General features: G+C 33.3%; 1 protein-coding gene, 1 long non-coding RNA gene and 1 pseudogene across 2 annotated transcripts in view; 2 read left to right on the top strand and 1 right to left on the bottom strand.

Annotated features, from left to right (window-relative positions):
• LOC125826369 (putative disease resistance protein RGA1) overlaps positions 1-22,771 on the top strand; it is a 188,488-nt gene that overhangs the window by 66,522 nt on the left and 99,195 nt on the right. The window contains exon 2 of the mRNA XM_049505675.1: positions 3,946-4,355. Coding sequence (XP_049361632.1) covers positions 3,946-4,355 — 410 coding nt within the window. The remainder of the gene's footprint in view (positions 1-3,945; positions 4,356-22,771) is intronic.
• LOC125827001 (uncharacterized) lies at positions 4,404-22,061 on the bottom strand. The gene is made up of 2 exons (XR_007442959.1): positions 21,990-22,061; positions 4,404-4,520 (listed from the first exon to the last, which is right to left on the bottom strand). It is a non-coding gene; the product is annotated as an uncharacterized LOC125827001 (long non-coding RNA).
• On the top strand, positions 20,574-21,735 carry LOC125826999 (disease resistance protein RGA2-like; annotated as a pseudogene).

The raw sequence follows: 22,771 nt of genomic DNA, 5'->3' as shown, positions 1-22,771 counted from the left end.
AATATTTTTCCACCATTAATCCAGGGAATTTGAAAAGACCAAAAATGAATGATATTATCATATGAATGAATTAATATCAATCCTTCCTCTTCTTTTAGTTTTAAACCGGTAGTAATTACAATGACAGCATTGTCTTTTCATATGATGATAATATCATTAGTATTAATTAGTATACTATGGTCAGTTTATTGTTTAATAATTTAATATTTAATTAATTATACATTTTATGAAGAGATTTTTGGATTATTATTATTATTATTATTATTATTATTAATTTATTATTATATACATATAAATTATAGATGATAAATATGTATTAAATTAGATATTTTAATTAGGAATTAATCTAAGGAAGTGCAAAAGTCATTAACATATTAATTAAAATGATACAATTTAATATTTAAATTAAATAATTAAATGCTTTATAATATTTAAATTTATAATAGGGGTAAAATCATAATTCAACTTTTAACTTTTTTTTTGTTCCCACTTATAGTAATATATGATACTTGAACTTGTATAGAATTGAATAAATAGACACATGAGTCTTACATGACATAATACACATATGACACCACATAAAACCCAAATTGCCATGTAGGATGTCACGCAGAACGTGTGTGTCTATTTGTTCAACTTTATAAAAGATTAAGTGTCTACTTGTGCAAAACTCAAAGTTGGAGGGCAAATATAAATTGAAGCAAAGTTAAATGACATATTTATGTATTACTCCCTGCATTTCAAATTAGTTGAATTGTTGAGGTGTTTCACACTCTTTAAGAAAAGAAGATTAAGACATAAATTAGACATAACTTTCTATTTTTACCCTTATTAATTATTGTTAAATTTATGATTAAATTAATTAAATTAGACATAACTTTCTATTTTTACCCTTATTAATTATTGTTAAATTTATGATTAAATTAACTAAATTAGACATAACTTTCTATTTTTACCCTTATTAATTATTGTTAAATTTATGATTAAATTCACTAATTATTAATTAATCACTAGTTCCAATACAAACTAATGAAGGGTAAAATTGGAAGAACACTCTAAAAGTAGTCTTGAAAAACTGAACAATTAAGTTAATTTGAAAAATGAAAAATGTCTCAACAATTCAATTAATTTGAAATAAAGAGAGTATGTCATTTGAAAATGACAAACAAAAATTGTGAATTCAATACAGGGCTACTCAATGATTACTAAGTAATTTTATAAATGAGAAAAGCTTAGGAAATCCTACTTAGTGTACTTGTTTGCGTGGTTATGAGAGAAGATTAAATATATTTTTGAATAATTAATATATTATTTGATAAATATTCTAATAAATTATGTAATAAAAGAGAGAAACACAAATTAAGTTATGATCTTGAGATTGCCTATTTAGAAAAATTGTTAAAGAGTAAATCTCAAGCTACAATTTAAATTTAAACTGTTAATAAAAAGGGAGGAAAACATAAAAGTTGATGTGAATATTGTCAATTATTTGATAATCTAATCATCATAGCTTCATACTAAATTCAATTATTTTTATAGCAATAACTATTGGTTCAACCAACAATATTAAGTTTACTTGATCATAAACTATGTGACTTTCTTTATGTATAAATGATGTTGCAGTAAAAGTAGATAAATAAAGATATATTTGTTGTAAATTGGGCTAAAAAAGATACTTGAATTATGTTCTAACATAATCATGCACAAAACACAGATGTTAGAGTTTTTTTTTGGTATTTGGTGTCCGTACTGACACTCACCTAATATATATTTGTGTCGCGTAAGATCCATTAATATTAGGAATCTCATATTTTTATAGAGGACATTGAAAGAAGAGAAAATTAAGTTGTAATATATTGCTTTGGAAAAAATCAAAGCACCTAATATATAATTCAATTAAATGTAAAAGATAAGTTATTTAGTTACTTGATGTGATATTTACCTACTCCACATCCTATGATACCTATAGAGATTATCAGAACAAAGAATTAAGTTTTTAAAATGAATATATGCCTGCAACATTGAACAAGCAGAAAATATACCAAGAGTTGGATAAGTTTTTTCCCTTAAATATATATTCAATAGAGATTAACCTCCCCACCCTCCCCATCTCTTGAGGTTATTAAGGAGAGTTTGTTCATGAAATAGTTTTACTTTTGGGGGAGTTGAACTTTGAAAAATATGTCTGGTCACAAAGTTTTGGAGTTGCATAATTTTCAAGAATTTGAAAAATAACAAAATGTGTTTTCACTTTTCACTCCAAATAATCACAAAAACTCCAAAACAACTCCTAGTTGTATTCTTGGTAGAAAAATAACTCTAATTTTCAAATATCATTTTGCACTTTGAAAATAAAAACTAATTTTTTCAAATTTCACAATGAAATATGGCTGAAATAACTTTTTCAAATTTCACAATAAAAACTACTTGAGGCGTTGATCATGTTTAATTGTGAAATTTGAAAAAAAAAAAAAAAAACTTTTGTTTTCAAAGTGGAATAATACTTGAAAATAGGAATTGTATTTGTCTATAAATACAATTGAACTTGTTGTTTTTCAAATTCTTGAGAATTCTGATATACAACTTGAAATTGAATTCAGAATTTTTTTTGTAAAATTTATCGTATATTCCCCAATTTTTTAACAATATTTTGCTATTTTTATTTTTTTCCATTCACACGTTTTTTTATTTCTAATATTTTTACTTCTTAAAGAATGAAAGAAAAAAAAAGAGAGAATAAGAAACTCAAATAATGATAATCAAAGAAGTCAAAAAAAAAAAAAAATTGTGCGAAAAGGATCATATATACCCTACATGAATTTTCTTAAAATTAAAAATCACAAAAATAAATTTAAATTATTTTTTTCATTAATGTTAGATAAAAAGGTATGTGTGAGTCACTTTTATAACGAGTTAATATCTTAAAAGGTCATCCAACTTTAGGAATTTATCTAGTAAAGTCATTGAACTTTATTTTGTATCAATAAAATCATTCAACTTAGGTCTTTATATCAATTAAATCACTCACCTTAAACATGTATGTCAATAAAATAACTCAATCAAATTTATCATTAAAAAATAAAATAAAATAATTTTTAATATCTGATCACAATTAAAATAATAAATAAATAGCTTAAATTACTACTTTATTACAAAATAAAATATTAATAGATAATTTCATCAGTTTCATTTGATAAATTAATACTGCTTCATAGAAATGATGCCTACCACTTGATCTGATAGTTTAATCAATTTCAATAATTTATCAATTTCATGTGATAAATTACTACTGCTTCATTTGACGGTATAACAACACTTTGCTGCGATGGTTTAATCAATTTCTTGTTTGTGTGAATGACGCCAGCTTGAAGAATTTTAGGTTCAAGTTTGTTAAATTTATCTTTTATTTTTAATTTTATATTATTTTATAATGAAATAGTAATTTTGAGTCATTTATTTAGTAGTTTAATCATGAACGTAATTTCAAAAAAGAATATTTATGGTGTAATTTTTTTTAATGATACTATGATTGAGTGATTTTATTGATACAAATAACTAAGTTAAGTGATTTTTTTTATACAAAATAAAGTTCAATGAGTATACTAGATAAATTCCTAAAGTTGAGAGACCTTTTGAGATATTAACTCCTTTTATAACGATAGGGATGTATGTGATTTACTTTATAACGACGGGCATATCAACTCTATATGAAAAAATTGAGGAGTATATCAGACCATTTTATCTAAATTTAATAAACATTAATCATATATTCACACATTATGGTAGAAAGGGAAAAAAAAGCTTATTACTCTTTGTTATCCTTATAATTCCTTTACGGACTTGGCTCATCTCCAGCATTCTCCCCTTTTCCTCATGTGCATATTTTGTAAATTACTTTAAACATATAACATAAAAAATTAAAATCTTGTAATTACCTTTGACCAGGTTCTGTTTTAACTGAACCACAAGTTTATGGAAGAGATAAAGAGGAAGATGAGATAGTGAAAATCCTGATAAACAATGTTAGTGATGCCCAACAACTTTCAGTCCTCCCAATAGTTGGTATGGGAGGACTAGGAAAGACGACTCTTGCACAAATGGTCTTCAATGATAAGAGAGTAACTGAGCATTTCCATCCCAAAATATGGATTTGTGTCTCGGAAGATTTTAATGAGAAGAGGTTGATAAAGGAAATTGTAGAATTTATTGAAAGAATGTCACTTGGTGACATGGGCTTGGCTCCACTTCAAATGAAGCTTCAAGAGTTACTGAATGGAAAAAGATACTTGCTTGTCATAGATGATGTTTGGAATGAAGATCAAGATAAGTGGGCTAATTTAAGACAAGTCTTGAAGGTTGGAGCAAGTGGTGCTTCTGTTTTAACCACTACTCGCCTTGAAAAGGTTGGATCAATTATGGGAACTTTGCAACCATTCCAGTTGTCAAATTTGTCTCAAGCAGATTGTTGGTTGTTGTTCATGCAACGTGCATTTGGACACCAAGAAGAAATAAATCCCAACCTTGTAGCTATCGGAAAGGAGATTGTGAAAAAAAGTGGTGGTGTGCCTCTAGCAGCCAAGACTCTTGGAGGTATTTTGCGCTTCAAGAGAGAAGAAAGAGAATGGGAACATGTGAGAGACAACGATATTTGGAATTTACCTCAAGAGGAAAGGTCTATTTTGCCTGTCTTAAGGCTTAGTTATCATCATCTTCCACTTGATTTGAGACAATGCTTTGCATATTGTGCAGTATTCCCAAAGGACACCAAAATGGAAAAAAAAGAAGGTAATCTCTCTCTGGATGGCACATGGCTTTCTTTTATCGAGAAGAAACTTGGAGCTAGAGGATGTAGGTAATGAAGTATGGAGAGAATTATACTTGAGGTCTTTTTTCCAAGAGATTGAAGTTAGATATGGTAATACTTATTTCAAGATGCATGATCTCATCCATGATTTGGCTACATCTCAGTTTTCGGCAAGCACATCAAGCAGCAATATCCGTGAATTAATTAAAGGATTTTACTCACATAGAATGCCTATTGGTTTTGCTGAATTGGTGCCTTTTAAACCTCTTCATCTCTTGCAAAAGTTTGTCTCGTTGAGGGTGCTTAATCTAAGTAAATTACACTTTGAGTCGTTACCGTCTTCCATTGGAGATCTAGGACATTTAAGATACCTGGACTTGTCTGACAATTTTCATATTTGTAGTCTTCCAAAGAAGTTATGCAAGCTTCAGAATCTGCAGACTCTTGATCTACATAATTGCTACTCTCTTTCTTGTTTGCCAAAAGAAACATGTAAACTTGGTAGTCTCCGAAATCTTTTACTTGATGGTTGCAATAAATTGACTTGTACACCACCAAGGATAGGATCTTTGGCATGCCTTAAGACTCTAGATTGCTTTGTAGTGGGCTAGAGGAAAGGTTATCAACTTGGTGAACTAAGAAATTTAAACCTCCGTGGTGCAATTTCAATCACAGATCTTGAGAGAGTGAAGAGGGAAACGGAGGCAAAAGAAGCCAACTTATCTACAAAAATGAATCTGCATTCATTAAGCATGATTTGGAATGGAACGCATAGATATGAATCAGAAGAAGTTAAAGTGCTTGAAGCCCTCAAACCACACCCCAATCTGAAATCTTTAACAATCAGTGGCTTCAGAGGATTCTGTCACGCCTGTTTTATAAGGAAAATATATTTTGACTGGTTTAGAGTCGCCACTTAATTTTTAAGAAAAAATCAAGAAAACTATTGTTTTCAAAAGTCTAAAACAGTAAATCTATTGAAAACTATTAAGGGGGTTCGAGGTTCCTATTAATATTCTAGGAAAGTTTTTAAAGAACTTAGAATATCCGCTAATGCGGTTATCCAACAACTAATTTATTTGGCTAAAATAATTTTAACTTAGCTTGACTTTCAAAATTGAACTATTTTGTTAGTTAGGACCATTTAAAGGGAGAAAAATAGAATTATGAAATATTATCTAAGCGAAATATTTTGTAAACTTATTCTTTAAGTTTTGTTAAGAGATGACCGATTTAGTTAAATTGTTAAATCAAAATGAACGTCTCTCGAGGATTTGAATGGTTAACCTTAAGACTAATGGCAAATATTAGCAAGTAAGGGAACATAATAAAATAAAGAAGGAGAGAGATTTGGGCCCAAATCTGGTTTGCCTGTCCGCCTGGGCCAGTATTTGGGCCCATTTTCATTTTGGGCCTTCGGCCCATTTGAGTCCTTTGTACCTGTCCTAAACTAACATAAAATAGCTAATAAGTGGGCTTAGGCCCAAAATACAATTTTTTGAATTAAGAATGGGCCTTTGGCCCAAATTTTCAATTTCTCGATTTGTTGCTTCTTTCAACTTCGGGACCTGTTTGTCAATTCTTTAGCTCGAAAGGGGGTTGACTCGATGGGAAATCAACTCGGATATGTAGGGGTGGAGTCAAAAATAGACTCGGGAGAAGCCGGTTCATACATAGAAAAGAACAAAACAAGATGGAAATTAGAAAGGAAGCATACTCAAACTTATACGATAAAGTCAAAACACGTAAAAAAGAAGAAGCAGTATACATATGTGAATAGTTCACACTGCCAATATTATATAAAATGAGCTAAAGAATGCATGTGACACTTAAGGAGAACCTTTACTTGGAATTGAACCAACCTCACGTGAAAAGATCAAACACAAAAGATGATAATAAATAAACAATTAAACTAAAAGTGGTCAAATGGAGTGACTTGTGACATAATCACCTAGGCAAAGATAATGACAAGGAGGCAATTATCAATTAAAATGGGGGAGACTATTGAAGTCGATATTATTAAGTCTAAAATGCAATATGGAATATCATATACGGATGCCGAAAGAACTAAATTCAAGAAGCAAAGAGTAAGACTAATACTAGTTTACAGTAAAGTAGACCACCACCTTCAAAAATAAGTTTCCCTCCTAACATATAGCAGTCCACAAAATGACAAAATACAAAATCATCGTTTCATACCACTAAGAAAAGGCAGCAACATGCATATGTATTAAGGGGATAGACTTAAGTATTTTGGATATGAACAAATTAGTGTATGAGGTTAACAAAATAAACTAATGTTTGCAGAAATTTTAGACATGAATAAGAGATGGATTCTTGGCATTTTTCAGAATTTCGAGTGAAGAAAGAGGACAGGCATAAATAATAGAACAATACAGTAGGTTTCAATACAAGTTTTACATCGAGACATATGTTTAAATATGAACGAGGATGAATTAAAACTCAAACCTTAAGGTCATAATCCCTCTGAGATAAAAATTCGGTCAACATAAGCTATCCAAAGAAATGAAAAGAAAAATAACTCGTGCTTAGTAAATACATACGGGAACAGGACACCACTATTACATGGAAAAACTTCAACTCAGATAAATATGAAACTTGACCAATCGGTCACCTACGAGCTATATTCACCAAACTCTCACACGCATATAAGGCAACATCCAGATCAAATTCCAAAGAGACACATGAGAGTACGAATTTCAAATCAGCAAAGCATATATGCCAATGAATATGATCAGAACACACAACTAAAGGACTTAAAACGAACAATAACTCGAATCTTGACATATTGATTCATTCATCCGACTCGAGAAGGAAGAATGAGGAATGTGACGTCAAAAATTAAAGCTTATCACAGATTTATGACCATATCCAACGGTAGATTCGAAAAGAAAAAGCCATGAAACAAATTTGAATAGAGTGGCGGAGAAACGCCAACTTTAGCTACAGAACGACAAAAGACTTAAGTTGACACTAACTAACTCATGGAATCATCTAAACATATGTGTCACATAAGCACTACAAACTCAAAGATGCACAGTAACAAACCAACCCCAGAATAGAGGTTCTTCAACATCACAAATCAAAGTGGAAAGGAGAAAGAGAGTGTTATCGGGGAGGAGCATTACCTTGTTTCGAGCAGGAACTAGGACAGGCGAGCTGAGTAGAAACGATCTTTTTCCACCAAGATGCAATTCCTCCGAACCTATGTATTTGTATGTATTTTTTCTTAAATGGACTCAAATTTCTCTAAACTATTTTCCTAACACCAAATTTTCCCAGCTCCAAAAAAAAAAAACCCTTTTACAATGAATAAAAGCAATTATATAGAAGGGAAGCTAGGGTTCGGAAAATGGGGGAAAAGGGTACGAAAATTCGGGTTCAAGGCCCATTCCTAAATTCAAATTTGAAATCCTTTCCATTAAAGGGGAGACACCCTTTCTGAAATTTCGTCCATTGCTGGAAGAGGAAAGGGGAGGATGGACGGACTCGATCGATCTCTCTTCCTTGAGTGCCGACGTGGAGTAATCTCGTGGCTACAAGGACTGAGACGCTGCTTGGTGCTCTGCTGCAGGTACAAATTGGAAATGGACGTCTGAAGAAAAAGCCAAGGGAAAGCAGAGTACCGCCTGACTGCTGCTTTTCCATCTATCTCCGTTGCTTTTCCGTGTATTTGCTGCTTGAAATCGACTAGAATTGGCGTTGGAATCATTGACAGAAGTGACGCTGTTGGAGGCACGCCGGTCTGCTGTTAACGTTGAGCGTCGTCGTTCACGCCTTGGAGGAAAACGCATCTGTCGCGTGTGGCTGCTGATGTTTCTATTGTGAGAGGAAAAGGAAATGGGTCGGGTTGGAGCTGTTGACAACAAATTTTGTCCCTCCTTTCTTCTAATTTATTTCGTTAAGCTTCTAAATTGGTAATAAGTCGAATACTTTATAATTCCCTGTTATTTTCCATTTATCACTATTGTTATTATCTATATTACTTTAAATTTTACTATTTTATCATCTTTCTATTATCATTTTCACTATTCCAAAATTATATATTTTTAAGTAACTTTACGATTATTACTTTATCGTCGTCTTTTTAAAATAGATTGTCGTTACTTTATTTCAAGTTTCGTCCTTACTAAAATTTTTACATAATGTATTTATACTGGTTAGAAGCTCAAAAGAATTAATTTGAAGAAGGAAAAGGCCCACAATATTTCAACAATTCAGCCTATTTGGCTATACAAACGAGCAGCCCATCTATCCATTAACCCAAATAATCAGCCAGCCCATATAATTTATCAATAATCCAAAAATACCCTTCACACCCTAAACCCTAATTCAAAATTCTCAAACAACAGCTCATTCCCACGTTTCCTTCTATTTTCAGCAAAACAAAAGCTTATCAGTCTTTGTACAGAAGTTGTTCATTCCATTCTCGTGTTTGATTTTTGTCTTCATTTTTCGTTTGCTTATCTCAATCACGTGAATACTGCCAAGCACATCCAGAATTCCAACGTTCGAGTCTGAATTATCTTGACCAACGTTCAAATTTCAAAATACATTTTTCTCAACTCAAAGTCCCACCCAAAATCCCAGTTTCATCTCCTACAAATACTACCTCATATCTTCAATGAAAGGGGGAGACAACAAGAACACCACCATATAAGATCGAAAAACTCACAATAACACTAAAAGCAAGAACTTACAGTGGTCTAGCATCTAACACTTTCATACAAGTTTAGCCTTCGCAAAGATTGTTCATCTTTGCTCGTTTTTTTTTTGGTGATATAGTGAGTTTGGGATCCTTGACCGACGCCCCAGCTTCACTGCTCCACAAGAGGTAAAATCCATTCCCTTTTTTCACTTACATGTTTTCTTCTTCTCCTTCATCTACTTTGGTTTGAATAAGATATGTTAATGTGCAGAGAAGGTGCACCTACCATAACTAAAGATCTTGGACTATTATTTTTGATATAATAACAGCATTTAAACATATATTTATGGAGCATGCTTTGTATATACTTAATTTGTGTTAAGTACGTGAAATATTTAGTTTGGTTTAGATGAGAATACAACATGTTGTTAGAGCTATTAATATAACTTTCGATTAACTATTATCTTTTATATAGTACCAAGAACCAGGTTTCCTCATCTAACTCTTTTTCTCATGTTTATTTGGCATGAAAACCTGAGCCGGCGAGTCTCGTTTTGAAACCAACGACACCGCTACAACATGGAGCTTGCATATCCTTCACATGGAATCGATCATATACATTTCTTTGACACTATACCTATTCGCCTTTCCCTATTCTCTATTTTCAGAGACGTGTCCAGATAAAATGACACATTGTAGCTAATTAGTTGTTTAGTCTATTGCTTACCGTTATGTTTGCTTATTTGTTTGGTTTGTTGTGATGTTTCAGGAATGTGCACAAAGTGGGTCTTTGTTTGAATGCCTTAGTAATTTACATCTAGATGACAGTTTAAAATCAATATGATTAGGTTCACAATTTTATCACACAAGATCAAACCATTTTGAATAAAAATAGTTAACTTCAGATTTTTATATAAAAACAAAAGAAGTAACCCACTTATATGCATTTAAGCCTAACTAACAGATTGTTTATTTATTTATTTTATATTTTAGATTAGTCCATCATTTTCTGTCCCAATAACATTATTTTACTTTTAATATTCATACTTTAGTTACTGAAATGATAATATATATTCATTCACTTAGCATTTCAACTTGTTTCTTGCCTCTTTCACTTAGCCTAATTAATAAATTTAAGTTCGGTCGGTTAACCATTTTAATGGATCTTAAAGGATGCCTAACCCCTTCCCTTTAGATTAATTGAATCCTTACCTAGAATCTTAAATTTAGTAGACCTTAAAATGAAGTTAACTTTAGACATGACTTTAATCAATTTAGGTGTCCTAATTCACCGTAATAATTAGGTGGCGACTTCTTGACTCAGTCAATTAACTTTAGAAATCTCCAAAATGTTGTACACTATTTTGACCTGGTTAAAATGGGGTATAACAGGAGCTAAGGGGTAGGCTAGAGTTCATTGAATTGGAAATTAGAAGGAAATTGAGCCTGGGAATAAGAGAATGAGGATTGAGCCTGCTGAAAATTAAAGAAAAAGGGCCAAAATTGGTCATTTAAGTGGGTTTAAAGGTAGGATCAAAATGGTCAAATCTTGAATTAATAAATTGGTCATTAGATTGCAATTATGACCAAATGAATTTAAAATGTAACCAAATTGAATTTGATTAGCAAATTCGGCTAAAAATCTAAATATGAAGATTTAATATAATTAATTTATGAGCTTCTTAATCTTAACGAAATAAAATAACAAACTCAATTAAACTTAAATGACTCAAAATTAAAACCATAATTTAAACAAAAATAATTTAATAACATACTTACTAAAATTAAAATCTTTTTGAGATGATTTTTGAAATATTTATAAAATATATACTAATTATATACAAAAATATATAAAACATACATATTACTTAAAAAGTATAAAAAGTGACAAAACTATTTAACTTGAAAAATATTTTGAATTTTATAAAGTTAATTAATTCAAGTTGTTTGGAATTTAAGAAACTCGGAAATTAATTATTATCGGGGAGGGTCAAAATTAGGTGTCAACAACGCCCGAACTACCCCCGAGACGCGGACACGGGACCTAGGACCACAAGTGATCCCAAGCTAACCCTGCTGGCATGATCATGAGCATACTAAAGATAATAAACTGATGCGGAAGCTAAATCATAAATAAACTGAAGAGATGGGGAATACCCATATATTATAACTGAGATATATGAAAACTGATGAGTTTAATACAAAGAAGTTATTAACTCAATACTAAATGAATCTAACTATGTCTGAAATAAGCCTCTAAACTGACTAGAAATGTTGGGACATGCCCCAACTAGATCTAGCAAAACTGAAACTAAAGACTAAAAGCGATAAAGGTAAACATGTCACTAGTCCTCGAAGAATGAGGACTCACCACTGCTGCTGCTGAACTGAAGATCGGGAACCGATCTAAGCGTGATCTGGATGCTGAGAACCTGAACCTACATCATGAGAAGATGTAGCGCACGTATGCGTCAGTACTTGAAAGGTATTGAGCATGCAGGATAGAGTAAAGCTGAAATAACATATAACTGAACAAAGCAATAAAGCAATGAAATAATATGAACATGATATAGATACTGAATGCTGAGCTAACTGAATGCAATGGCTAATTTATAACATGCTGAGACTGAATACTGAATATACTGATAAATGGTCAATGCAATAGAATCTGACTGAACTGTGGGAGCTACTAATAACCGACATAAAACCACATGAGCTAAATGTGGAGTCCGATGTATACGCCCCATCGAGAGGACCCAATATACCCTGCCAGAGGTATAGAGGCATGCTGGCGTGATCACTAAACTGATGTTGCCCACAGAGGGGACTTACACCTACGTGGCTCGTAGTTCTTGGACTATATGGGTACGCTGAACCCTAGTCCAACTCGATATTATGCTACTCCCAATGAATTAAGTAGTTAATTGGTTATGACTGAATTTCTGTAAATACTGGATAGCTCGAAACTGAACATGCAAACTGAGAATGCAACAATTAATCTGATAATGATGCATTCATAAACTGAGGCATGTAAAACTGAATACTGAAATATCTGACCTAGTATATGTAATTCAAGAACTAAAGAAATACATAGCTAGGGTTCTGAAATTCATGCGATAAACTGAGCAATAACATGATAATCTGATTTGGAACATTTAAATAACTAGTTCATGATGATCTACTGTAATTCTAGAAACCCTAGGTCTGTTCATAGTCATGGAATCAAGAATCTGACTGAATTCTAGGGACCTAATGGGCGAAAGGAACCCACTAGTGAAATCCCACAAACCTGGTGACGAATTCCACGGAGAAATCTTTCGATTTCGGGGCTGGAACTGATGGAACTTTGTTGCGTTCTTGAACTAGGGTTCTTGACCTTTTTCTCATTTCTTGATTCTAATTTTCTAAGTTTTGATTAATGATTTTGACTAAGGTAAGTACTAGTTATGTTTCTAGGCTTAAACTGACTAAAACCTCATGATTTAGGGTTTAAACGACGTATCTTAGGGGTTAAATGAAATAGGAAAAGACCAAAAGACCCCTGACTTAATTGCTGTCGGAGTGATCGACGGATTGGACTGACGGGCCGTCATTCAATCGACGGTCCGTAGATTGGGTCCGTCGATCGAGTCTGCCCGACAGGGCTTCACTAAAACGAGCATAACTTTTTACTCGGAGGTCGGAATTTAGAAAGCTCGGCGGCGTTGGAAAGAGGATTCAATTATCTATCATATCATAGGTCATAGGACACACAATTATTTTTGTGCTAAAAGTTATGACCATCTGAAGTTGATCCATCAACAATTTTCAGCTAACTGGCTGCTGACTCTCATCTACGGTCAGACCTATGGACCGTGGATCGAATGACGGTCCGTGCTGGTCGATCATAGTTCGTGTCAGAGGCTGGGTAAAGAAGGTCCTAATCCACGGACACAGACCACGGACCGTGGGTCTGTCCGTGAGTCGGGACTTAGCCAAATTTCTGAGCTGGGTCTGGGAGGGGTTGCAGTGGTGAACCACGGACCACCAACACGGGCCGTGGTCTGACCTACGGTCCGTGGATGGCAACCGTGGGTTGCACCTGCAACTTTTCAAAATTTGCATTTTGGTCTATATTCGGATACGGGGGTGATCCCTACTAGGTATGTGAGTTCATAGTGTTGACACCCAATTTTGACCCTCCACAATATAAATTAATCATTTTGAGCTTCTCCAATTTCAAACGATTTAAAATAATTAGTTTTATAAAATTTCCAAAAAGTAATAATATAGTTTGCAAGATTTTTAAATAGTTTTGTCACTTTTCATAATTTTTAGATAATATATATGTTTTACATAATTATGTATATAATTAGTATATTTTACGATTATTCGAAAATCGTCTCAAAAAAGATTTTATATTTTAAATATTAGGGATGGTTATAATTTTGAATTAATGAGTTTTATGAAATTCAAAATACTTTCAAGCTATGTTTAAAGTAATTTTATCATTTTTTTTTTATAATAAATATGTATATTTTTGCAATCACGTTATTTTATAAATATTTGAAAATCATCACAAAAGATTTTACATTTTAGTTAAATATTTTATTAATTTACTTTAAGTTATAGTTATAATTTTGAGTTAGTTTTGTAATTGAATTAATTAGTTTATAATTAAGTTAATTATTTTTTATTTCGTTAAGATTAAGAAGCTCATTAATTAATTTGTATTAACTCGTCTTGTTTAAATTTTAACCGAATTCACCAATTAAATTCTATTCGGCAATAATTGAAATCCATTATTTAATGACAATTTTTAGTCAATTGCTTATCCCATTTTTTTAAGAATAATTTTGGGCCACTTCCTAAAGGCCCAATTCCAATTTCCTATACAACAAATAATTTCCAGCCCAACAACAATACAACAACTATATTCCAGCCCACAATTCCAATTCAAAATACACATACAACATATCCAAACAACAATTCCAAACCGACCCAATTCCCCCGACCCGGCCCCATCCCCTTTTTTTCCCTTTCAATTTCAACAACAAAGCAGCAGCAACATCAAAGCAACGAGCAATTGGCGTGAACATGGCGTCAAAATACACGGTAACTCAAACAGTAGCAGCAACGGCACCAAACAGAGTCAAATCGCACAGCAGAGTTCACGGAACCAACAACTTTCCGTGTCTCCCTCCTCTGCCCTCACCAACTCGTTCCAGCCCTGCCAGCCGTGTCCAATCGACCTTGTGGCTACGAGATGGCGCCACGTCGAGCGCAAGGGCGGTGGATTTGATCGAAGCCGTCCACGCTGCTGCCTCATCCAGATTTTCTGGGATTTTGGAAGAAATTTCGTACCAAACCCAACTGTTCTCTAGTCCTGGTAAAGAATTTGAATTTGAGAATTTGTGGGGAATTCCGAATTGGCCCCTATTCATATTCGTTCTTCACCCGTTTTCCCCCCAAAAGTCGTGAACCATATTTCCCTTTCTATAAATAGTTCCTTGTTAATCACTAGAAGAGCGGGGTGGAAATTGATAGAGAAAAAAAAAGATTGGATTTTGAGGGCAAGATTTCACATACGAAAATAGCATACAAAAGGTCAGTTGGTTTCGTTTTTTATTCATTTTCTTTTGGCTGCTCGAGTCCGCACTAGTGTGGTAGAAGAGTCGTGGAAAGTTGCCCCCTGCACGTTGTCTCAGTCGCTGCCCGAAAAAAAGGTAATGTTTCCTCCTTCATAGTATTCTCGTCTATTCATTTATTTTGATGTGATATTTTCCGAGTCTGTTGTCATGTGCCGAGTTAGTGATATGCTGATATGATGCATTATTCTTAGTCGATTACTATGATTGAGTCTTTATATTGATTTAATTTTGTGTTATGTATTTAGTATCATTGCTCCTCTACTCCTCTGTTTGAAAGCGCTTTGCTATTTTCCTTCTCGTATGCTTGCTTTGATGTCATTGAATCTGTATATTCTTGTTTCCGCTGTCTTTTAGCATCGCTGGTTTCCTTTATTTAGCTACTGTAATGTTGTTTTCTCTATTTCAAAAAAAAAAAAAAACCAGACCTCCTGAAGTGTTCATCTCCTTAGTTTTCTATTTAGCTTAGATCAGTAGCTTTCTCTATCTCTTTTTTAGTCGTATTATTATATTGTTGTTAGATCGATGCCCTAGAAATTGATGAATCATGTTTATCCCTTCTCCCACTCCTTTCGCCAAAATTTGTAAAAAATGTTAAAATCATATTCCTTCATATTAACAAATTATGCAAATTCTTGTTATACCTCACTAGTTTATTTACCGGTTTGTTCATACTCAAAGTGTTCGACTTCGTTTCGGTGTTACATGGGTCTGTTGCTGCCTCTTCTAGATGTACAAGAGTAAATGATTCTACATCTCTTCATGGTTTGTAGTTTTTCTAAGCATTAGAAAGGTTTTGTTCAATGAGTGTTGCCTCGTTTTACTTTAAATTAAGCATTTACTTGTTACTGGGTGTTCGAAAGCAGACAATTGGTTTGAGTTCTTCTCTTATTGTGCTACAGTGTTGCGAAGGTTTAAGATTACTTGAATACTAGAAGTTGTATTGTTATTTTCCAGTCATGTCTTGTCAGTGTGTATCTAGTTTCATTTCCCTCATAAAAATTGATACAGTACCCTCATACATTATCAAAAATAATTTGATCTGAACTTCATATACATTAATAGTAGCCTTAGGAATTACTTGAGTGTACTGAATCATGTTCTTCTCTTAACCTTGTTAAAATATTAATGCCAAATCACGGAGGCAATTTGTTGTATTTAGTCACTTGAGTGTCAATCTTGTAAAGTGATTTTCAATTCACCTGGAAGTGTTGTTACTGATTTGGGAAGTCAAATTATCAAACATGCGTAGTTGATTAATTAGAGTGATACTAATTTGTTTTCCTCTTCTTTTTTTTTTGTATGTAAATTTATCTGAGTCCACTTGGGACTCCATCCCTGCATTTCGTTGAGTTAAGATCCATTATTGAGTCGGCCTTCATCTTTGTTCGAGTTTCGGAAGCTTCCACAAAACAGTACGCAGACACAAAAGTCTCAGAAAGCTGAAAACAGGCTGAGATACAGCCTGTATACATTGATATACATCGGTATACACTCATATACAGGTCGAAAAGTGTGAAAATGCAGAGCTGAGGCGAAATACAGGTGTTTGGAAGCAAGAAATACATGAAAATGGCTGATATACATGCCGATATACACTGATATACATCAACTGTATACCAAAAACGGGAATTGAATTAAAGCTTAAAAATATAGCGAAATTGGCCCAAGAAGGGGCCCAATTTCATTATCTCTCTTACTCTTCTAATGATTTGATTATGTGTTGACTAATCTTATTTAACTCTAACTTTAAATAACTTAATCAGATTCCCCGAAAGATGAGTTATTTTTGTTATGTTGGTTTACTTTTAATATTTTTTATTTTTTATTTTGTGTTCATTTATTTTACTAATAAGATCTTATATCATTAATTGAATTAAAACTCTTTGTTCTTATAAAGAACGTTATTTAATGTTTTTTACTTAACACACTTTTAGTTTGTTTAAAATTGTTTTCAAGTTAAGGTCTCTCCCAAATAAACTTTTAAAAAGCCTTTTCAATTAATTAAAATAAAATACTTATTTGGTCATTTTCTCAAAAAGGGTCAGTCAATTAATTTAAAATGATGCTCACGCTTTAATTTATTAAATTGGTTTAAATTGTTATTTCAAAATGAATTAAATAAATTCTAATTAATCTAGTTTTATTAATATTCTAATCACTTGCAATCTAATTTAAATGTTTTCATTTTTGGGTCCGTTTTCTCTAAAATAATAAAATAAATAAATAAATAAAAAATGTGTCATTTATTTAGTTATTTTCTCAAAGTTCATCAAATATATTGTAAGTTATTATTTTTACGCTAAATCATCATTTTCCTAAAAATTAGTCAAAATATGTTTTGGTCAAGTCACAAGTCAACCGTATGTTAGCGGGCACTTTGAATGCTTAAACCCTTCTCGAAGTGTAAATTGAACCTCGAACCCTCTTTGGTATTTTCAAATGATTTCTTTTGTTTAAATTTTTGAAAATTACAAGTTTTCTTAATTTCTTTAAAAAAATTAAGTGACGACTCTTTCTAAGTATTTTTCAAATTATTTTATGCTTAGAACATTTCAAAAAGTGATATTTCTAAAGATAGTTAAATTACGACACAACACATAGTGTTGGGTTGGTTTTTTCCCCCACACGCCAAACTCGTTTTATTTTCGAGAAAAGATTGGTTGTGTTGTTGAAGTTGTTGGTTGTGTTGTTGATGTTGTTGTTGAAGTTCCATGTTGATTTGGGACATGTTTCCGGTTGTGTTTTTGAGTTGAATATATTGTATGATGAGGGTTTTAATGATTCTAAGTGTTTGGGGCTGGAACCTTTGAGGTTTAGAAGGTTTAGAGTTGGAAAAAGGAGGAAGAAAAGTCGAGTTTTCGGGGAAAAGGGGTGGGGCGTCGCGCCTGCCAGCGAGCCCTAAGAGGGACTCTGAAGTCCAGCCCTTGGGGCGGCGCGCCTAGCAGAGCGCCAGTAGGCCCCTTCTGAAGTTGTAGGGCTGGCGCCCCGCGCCTCTCAGAGCGCCAAGGACGCTAACCTTTCCCATTCTTTCCCCACTCTTTCATGTATGCTCCTTGGTATTGTACCTATGTTTCCTAGTTGTTTCCAACACTCCAAGGTACGTCTAAACGTCAAGAACTCGTCCATAACATGTGATCAAACACCTTGAATCCATAATTCCAATTCAAGGAGAGTTAGTTTCTAAGTCAAGTGAAGTTAAGCCTAGAAGTTAAAGAGGTGAGTCAAAGCAAGTCTTTAAAGTTGTTCAAGAGTCTTTATTGAATGTTTTAACTTCATTTTTAAGGCTCAAGTTTCGAGTAAAGAGTTGAGTAAAGAGTAAAGAGTTTCAAGTTAAGTCAAGAGTTTCGAGTTAAGTCAAGAGTCAAGAGTTGAGTTCACTTCTCAAAAGCTATTAGGGAACTAAGTATTCCCAAAGAAGTTTTAAAGAAATGTTTTTACATTTAAACAAACTTTGGAACTGAGATCTCCAAAGAGCCTTCGAGCTAGTTTTTCAGAAAAGAGTAATCGCTTTCTAAATGAAGCAATAGAGGAAACTGAGATTTCCAAGATAGCCTTTGAGCTAAGTTTTTGAGTAATTATCTCAAATTAGCAAGAATAAATATGTTTTAAAAACATGAGAGCCAGTACATTTTTGGGAGTAGTATCGAGCACCGAATTGGGGGAGCGTTCAAGGAACCCACAGCCCCCATAGAACCATGTTAGCCACCATGGGTAAAAAAGGATCATACTTTATAGATGAATCCTTTTCCAGATAGACTAGCGGATCCATTAGGCAGTTCAGGTCTTATACCTTTGGCCGGGTATAGGATGCTCTGGCAACGTGAGGTCGATCGTTGTATCATCACTATAGCTCTTATGTGATAGTTGTTGGTTAGAGAAACTCCCACAGCAGTTATTGTATCTTTTATACACAACAGTTATTGCATCTTTTGTACACAACAGTTATTGTATCTTTTATACACAGCAGTTATATGTATTTTTATATACATCAGTTCAGTTGTATTTCTATATACATTGCAGCAGTTATTGTATCTTTGTATACACCCAGAGTCTATAGCAGGTTTTAAACAACTTTTCTTTATATTGCACTTGTTTTAAATTGCATTATATTGAAATGAGTCAGTCAGGTTGAGTTGAGTTGAGCCAGGTAAGCTATTCAGTTTCTTCCAGAACTCCTTCTAGCCTCGTTGCTTAGTTTCCAGCTCGTATACTCGTACATTCAATGTACTGATGCCAGTTGGCCTGCATCTTATGACGATGCAGACGCAGGTACCCAGGATCAGCATCCAGCACGCCGTTGATCCAGTTGAGCACTCCAGAGTCAGTGGTGAGCCTCCTTGCTTTCCGGAGGACTCAGATATTTTGTTCGCTTAGTTTTGTTTTATTAGGATGTTGCGGGGTCTGTCCCAACATCCATCTCAGTATTTTAGAGGCTTCATAGATAGTCAGTCAGTTAGTTTTGAGTCTCTCATCTATGCATATATGTAAATATTCTATTTTGAGACTCGAGTTGCCTTTTGGCCAGATTTTATCAGTTAGGTTGTTTTATGTCCTTGCATTGCATAGAGTTATTCAATTGAGTTAGGTTTCCGCTGAGTTAAGAAGCCAGGCCAAAGGTTCGCTTGGGGCCAGCAATGGTCTTCAAGTGCCGGCCACGTCCAGGGTGTAGGCTCGGGGCGTGACAGGTATGTGCACACCCTACACGAATTTCACGAGATATGTTATTATTATAAAAGAAATAGCTATAAAATCAGACAACAAATTTAAACTTTTGGGCTGAATTAATATGATGTCAAGCATCGCTGGTAAATTTTGTCTCTACTTTTATCAGAAATAAGTATTATCTTATTCTGGAGAAAAATATGATGCATACTTTGTTATACATAATTTGCAAATTATAGGATTTGTCAGTGCAATTACTTCCCTCTCATGGTCTGTGCCTTTTGTTTTTCCTCTTTAAACTTGTATCTTCCGAATTCCTAATATGGATAACTTATTGATTCTATATTTATTTTCTATGTATAATCAATATGAATAAAGTCTTACGAATGATGCGTATGTTGTATTTTCTTCTATTTTTTGTGTGTTTTTTTCTCTATTAGACTTCACCGATCTAATTTTTATGATTTTTTTTATCATTATCGTAAGTCTGTATTGATATTTGTCTCAAATTAGTCATTTGTGACTTTATTGGAAGTGTGTTAACTACTAAACAAAGTTTAAAAATTACCGATAATAGCTTAAACATAATTGATTTACCGATGGTAGCTTCAAAGGAATTGATTTTAAACATTACAGTGTTCCCCTCATTTGGTGTTTCTTGACACACATTAAAAAATAATTACTCTCTTCACACGATTTGCATAAAATTTTTATTGTTACAAGTAATTCATACACAAAGCATTAACTTGAAACTCATTGTTTACTCATCAGCAATTTGTGTTACAATTCCACTCTAGATGACATATATATGGCAGAAGCTTTCCTTCAAATTGTGATTGAAAATATCACTTCTTCCCTTGAAGGGGAACTTTCATTGCTTTTCGGTTTTGAAAATGAGTTTGAAAATCTTTCGAGCAGGTCTTCTACAATCCAAGCTGTGCTTGAAGATGCTCAGGAGAAGCCAACTCAAGGACAGGGCAATTAAAAACTGGTTACATAAACTCAATGCTGCTGCGTATAAAATTGATGACATATTGGACGAATGTAAAAATGAGGCAGCAAGACTCAGGCAGTCTCGATTAGGACGTTGTCATCCTGAGATTATCACCTTCCGTCATAAGATTGGGAAAAGGATGAAAGAGATGATGGAGAAACTAGATGCAATTGCTAAGGAAATAATGGATTTTCATTTCCACGAAAAGATTATTGAGAGACAAACTGCTAGACGGGAAACAGATGCTCATCTTATATTAGTATTACAATTTACAACAACTTTGTTTATATTCGTTTTTTGAAAATTATCAAATTCATGTGTGTGTTCGGGGTGAGGGCAAGTTTCAAAGATTTTCTCTAACTGTTTCTCTCAAGTGTCTAACCCTTCATTACATTTGATGATAGATATATATCATAGATGTTTATAGGATTTGAAAATGACAAATACAAAATTGTGAATTCCATACAGGAGTACTTAATGCATTTTTCACTTTGCCAAGTGGAACTCAGCATGATTTTCTCATGTCTCCTGCTCTTCAAATTCATTCATATTTCTTTAAGGGGTGCAAAATTTATTCTCTATTTTCTGCTGACTCCTAATGAACTTGAATGTAACAATATTCTCGTGTTGTCAATATTGCTTGGACTAGGTTTTGTTTTAACTGAACCACAAGTTTATAGAAGGGACAGAGGAAGATGAGATAGTGAAAATCCTGATAAACAACGTTAGCGCTGCCCAAGAACTTTCAGTCCTCCCAATAGTTGGTATGGGGGGGCTAGGAAAGACGACACTAGCCCAAATGGTCTTCAATGATCAAAGAGTAACTGAGCATTTCTATCCCAAAATATGGATTTGTGTCTCAGATGATTTTGATGAGAAGAGGTTGATAAAGGCAATTGTAGAATCTATTGAAGGAAGGCCACTACTTGGTGAGATGGACTAGGCTCCACTTCAAAAGAAGCTGCAGGAGTTGCTGAATGGATTGAAAAAAGATACTTGCTTGTCTTAGATGATGTTTGGAATGAAGATCAACATAAGTGGGCTAATTTAAGACAAGTCTTGAAGGTTGGAGCAAGTGGTGCTTTTGTTCTAACCACTACTCGTCTTGAAAAGGTTGGATTAATTATGGGATCATTGCAACCATACGAATTGTCAAATCTGTCTCAAGAAAACTGTTGGTTGTTGTTCATGCAACGTGCATTTGGATACCAAGAAGAAATAAATCCCAACCTTGTGGCTATCGGAAAGGAGATTGTGAAAAAATGTGGTGGTGTGCCTCTAGCAGCCAAGAATCTTGGAGGTCTTTTTGCGCTTCAAGAAAGAAAGTGAATGGGAACGTGTGAAAGACAGCGAGATTTGGAATTTATGTGAGAGTTATTATCTTTGATGGTCACTCAACTATTAACTTTTTTCACAGAAAGTCACTTAACTTTGATTTTCAACTCAAAAGTCATTCAACTATGAGATCTTTGCATAGAAAGTCACTCAACCTATTTAATTGTTTTTTTTATTAAAATTTGCTGATGTGGAATTTTTATTTCTAACTAAAATTTTAAGAAATAAACATATATCCATTTAAACCATTTAATAACCCGCCCACTTGACCTAACCCACTAAAATATAATATTAACACTTTTATTTTACTCTTATTCTCCAAAGTTATTTTCTTGGTCTCCCATTCTTTCTCCTCTGCTTCTTTTTTTTTTTTCTGTTTTTTCTTTTAAATTTCTCAATTTCAGCCTTTTCTTCTTTTTTTTTTTAAAGTAAATTTCAGTTAAATAGGAATTAGATTGTGATTAAAATATTATTAGAAGGATGCAAGGTTGTACAAGGAGAGTTTATTAAGAGAGAATCCATGGAAAAGCTATGGCTAATGCGAGTTCAGGTTCAGGCAATATCGAGAGGCTTTTCTTGAAATAGGTTTTTTTTTATCATTTCGCCTTCATACGACGACTCTCATTAACAACATCATTTAAAGCTAACAATGCTAATGAACAATAACCAAAATAAAA

This window comes from Solanum verrucosum, unplaced genomic scaffold (assembly GCF_900185275.1).
Source record: "Solanum verrucosum unplaced genomic scaffold, falcon-dt-bn FXZP01000060.1, whole genome shotgun sequence".
In the NCBI taxonomy this organism is placed as follows: domain Eukaryota; kingdom Viridiplantae; phylum Streptophyta; class Magnoliopsida; order Solanales; family Solanaceae; genus Solanum; species Solanum verrucosum.
The sequence above is the reverse complement of the archived record's forward strand: the minus strand, read 5'-3'. Positions and strand labels throughout refer to the sequence as shown.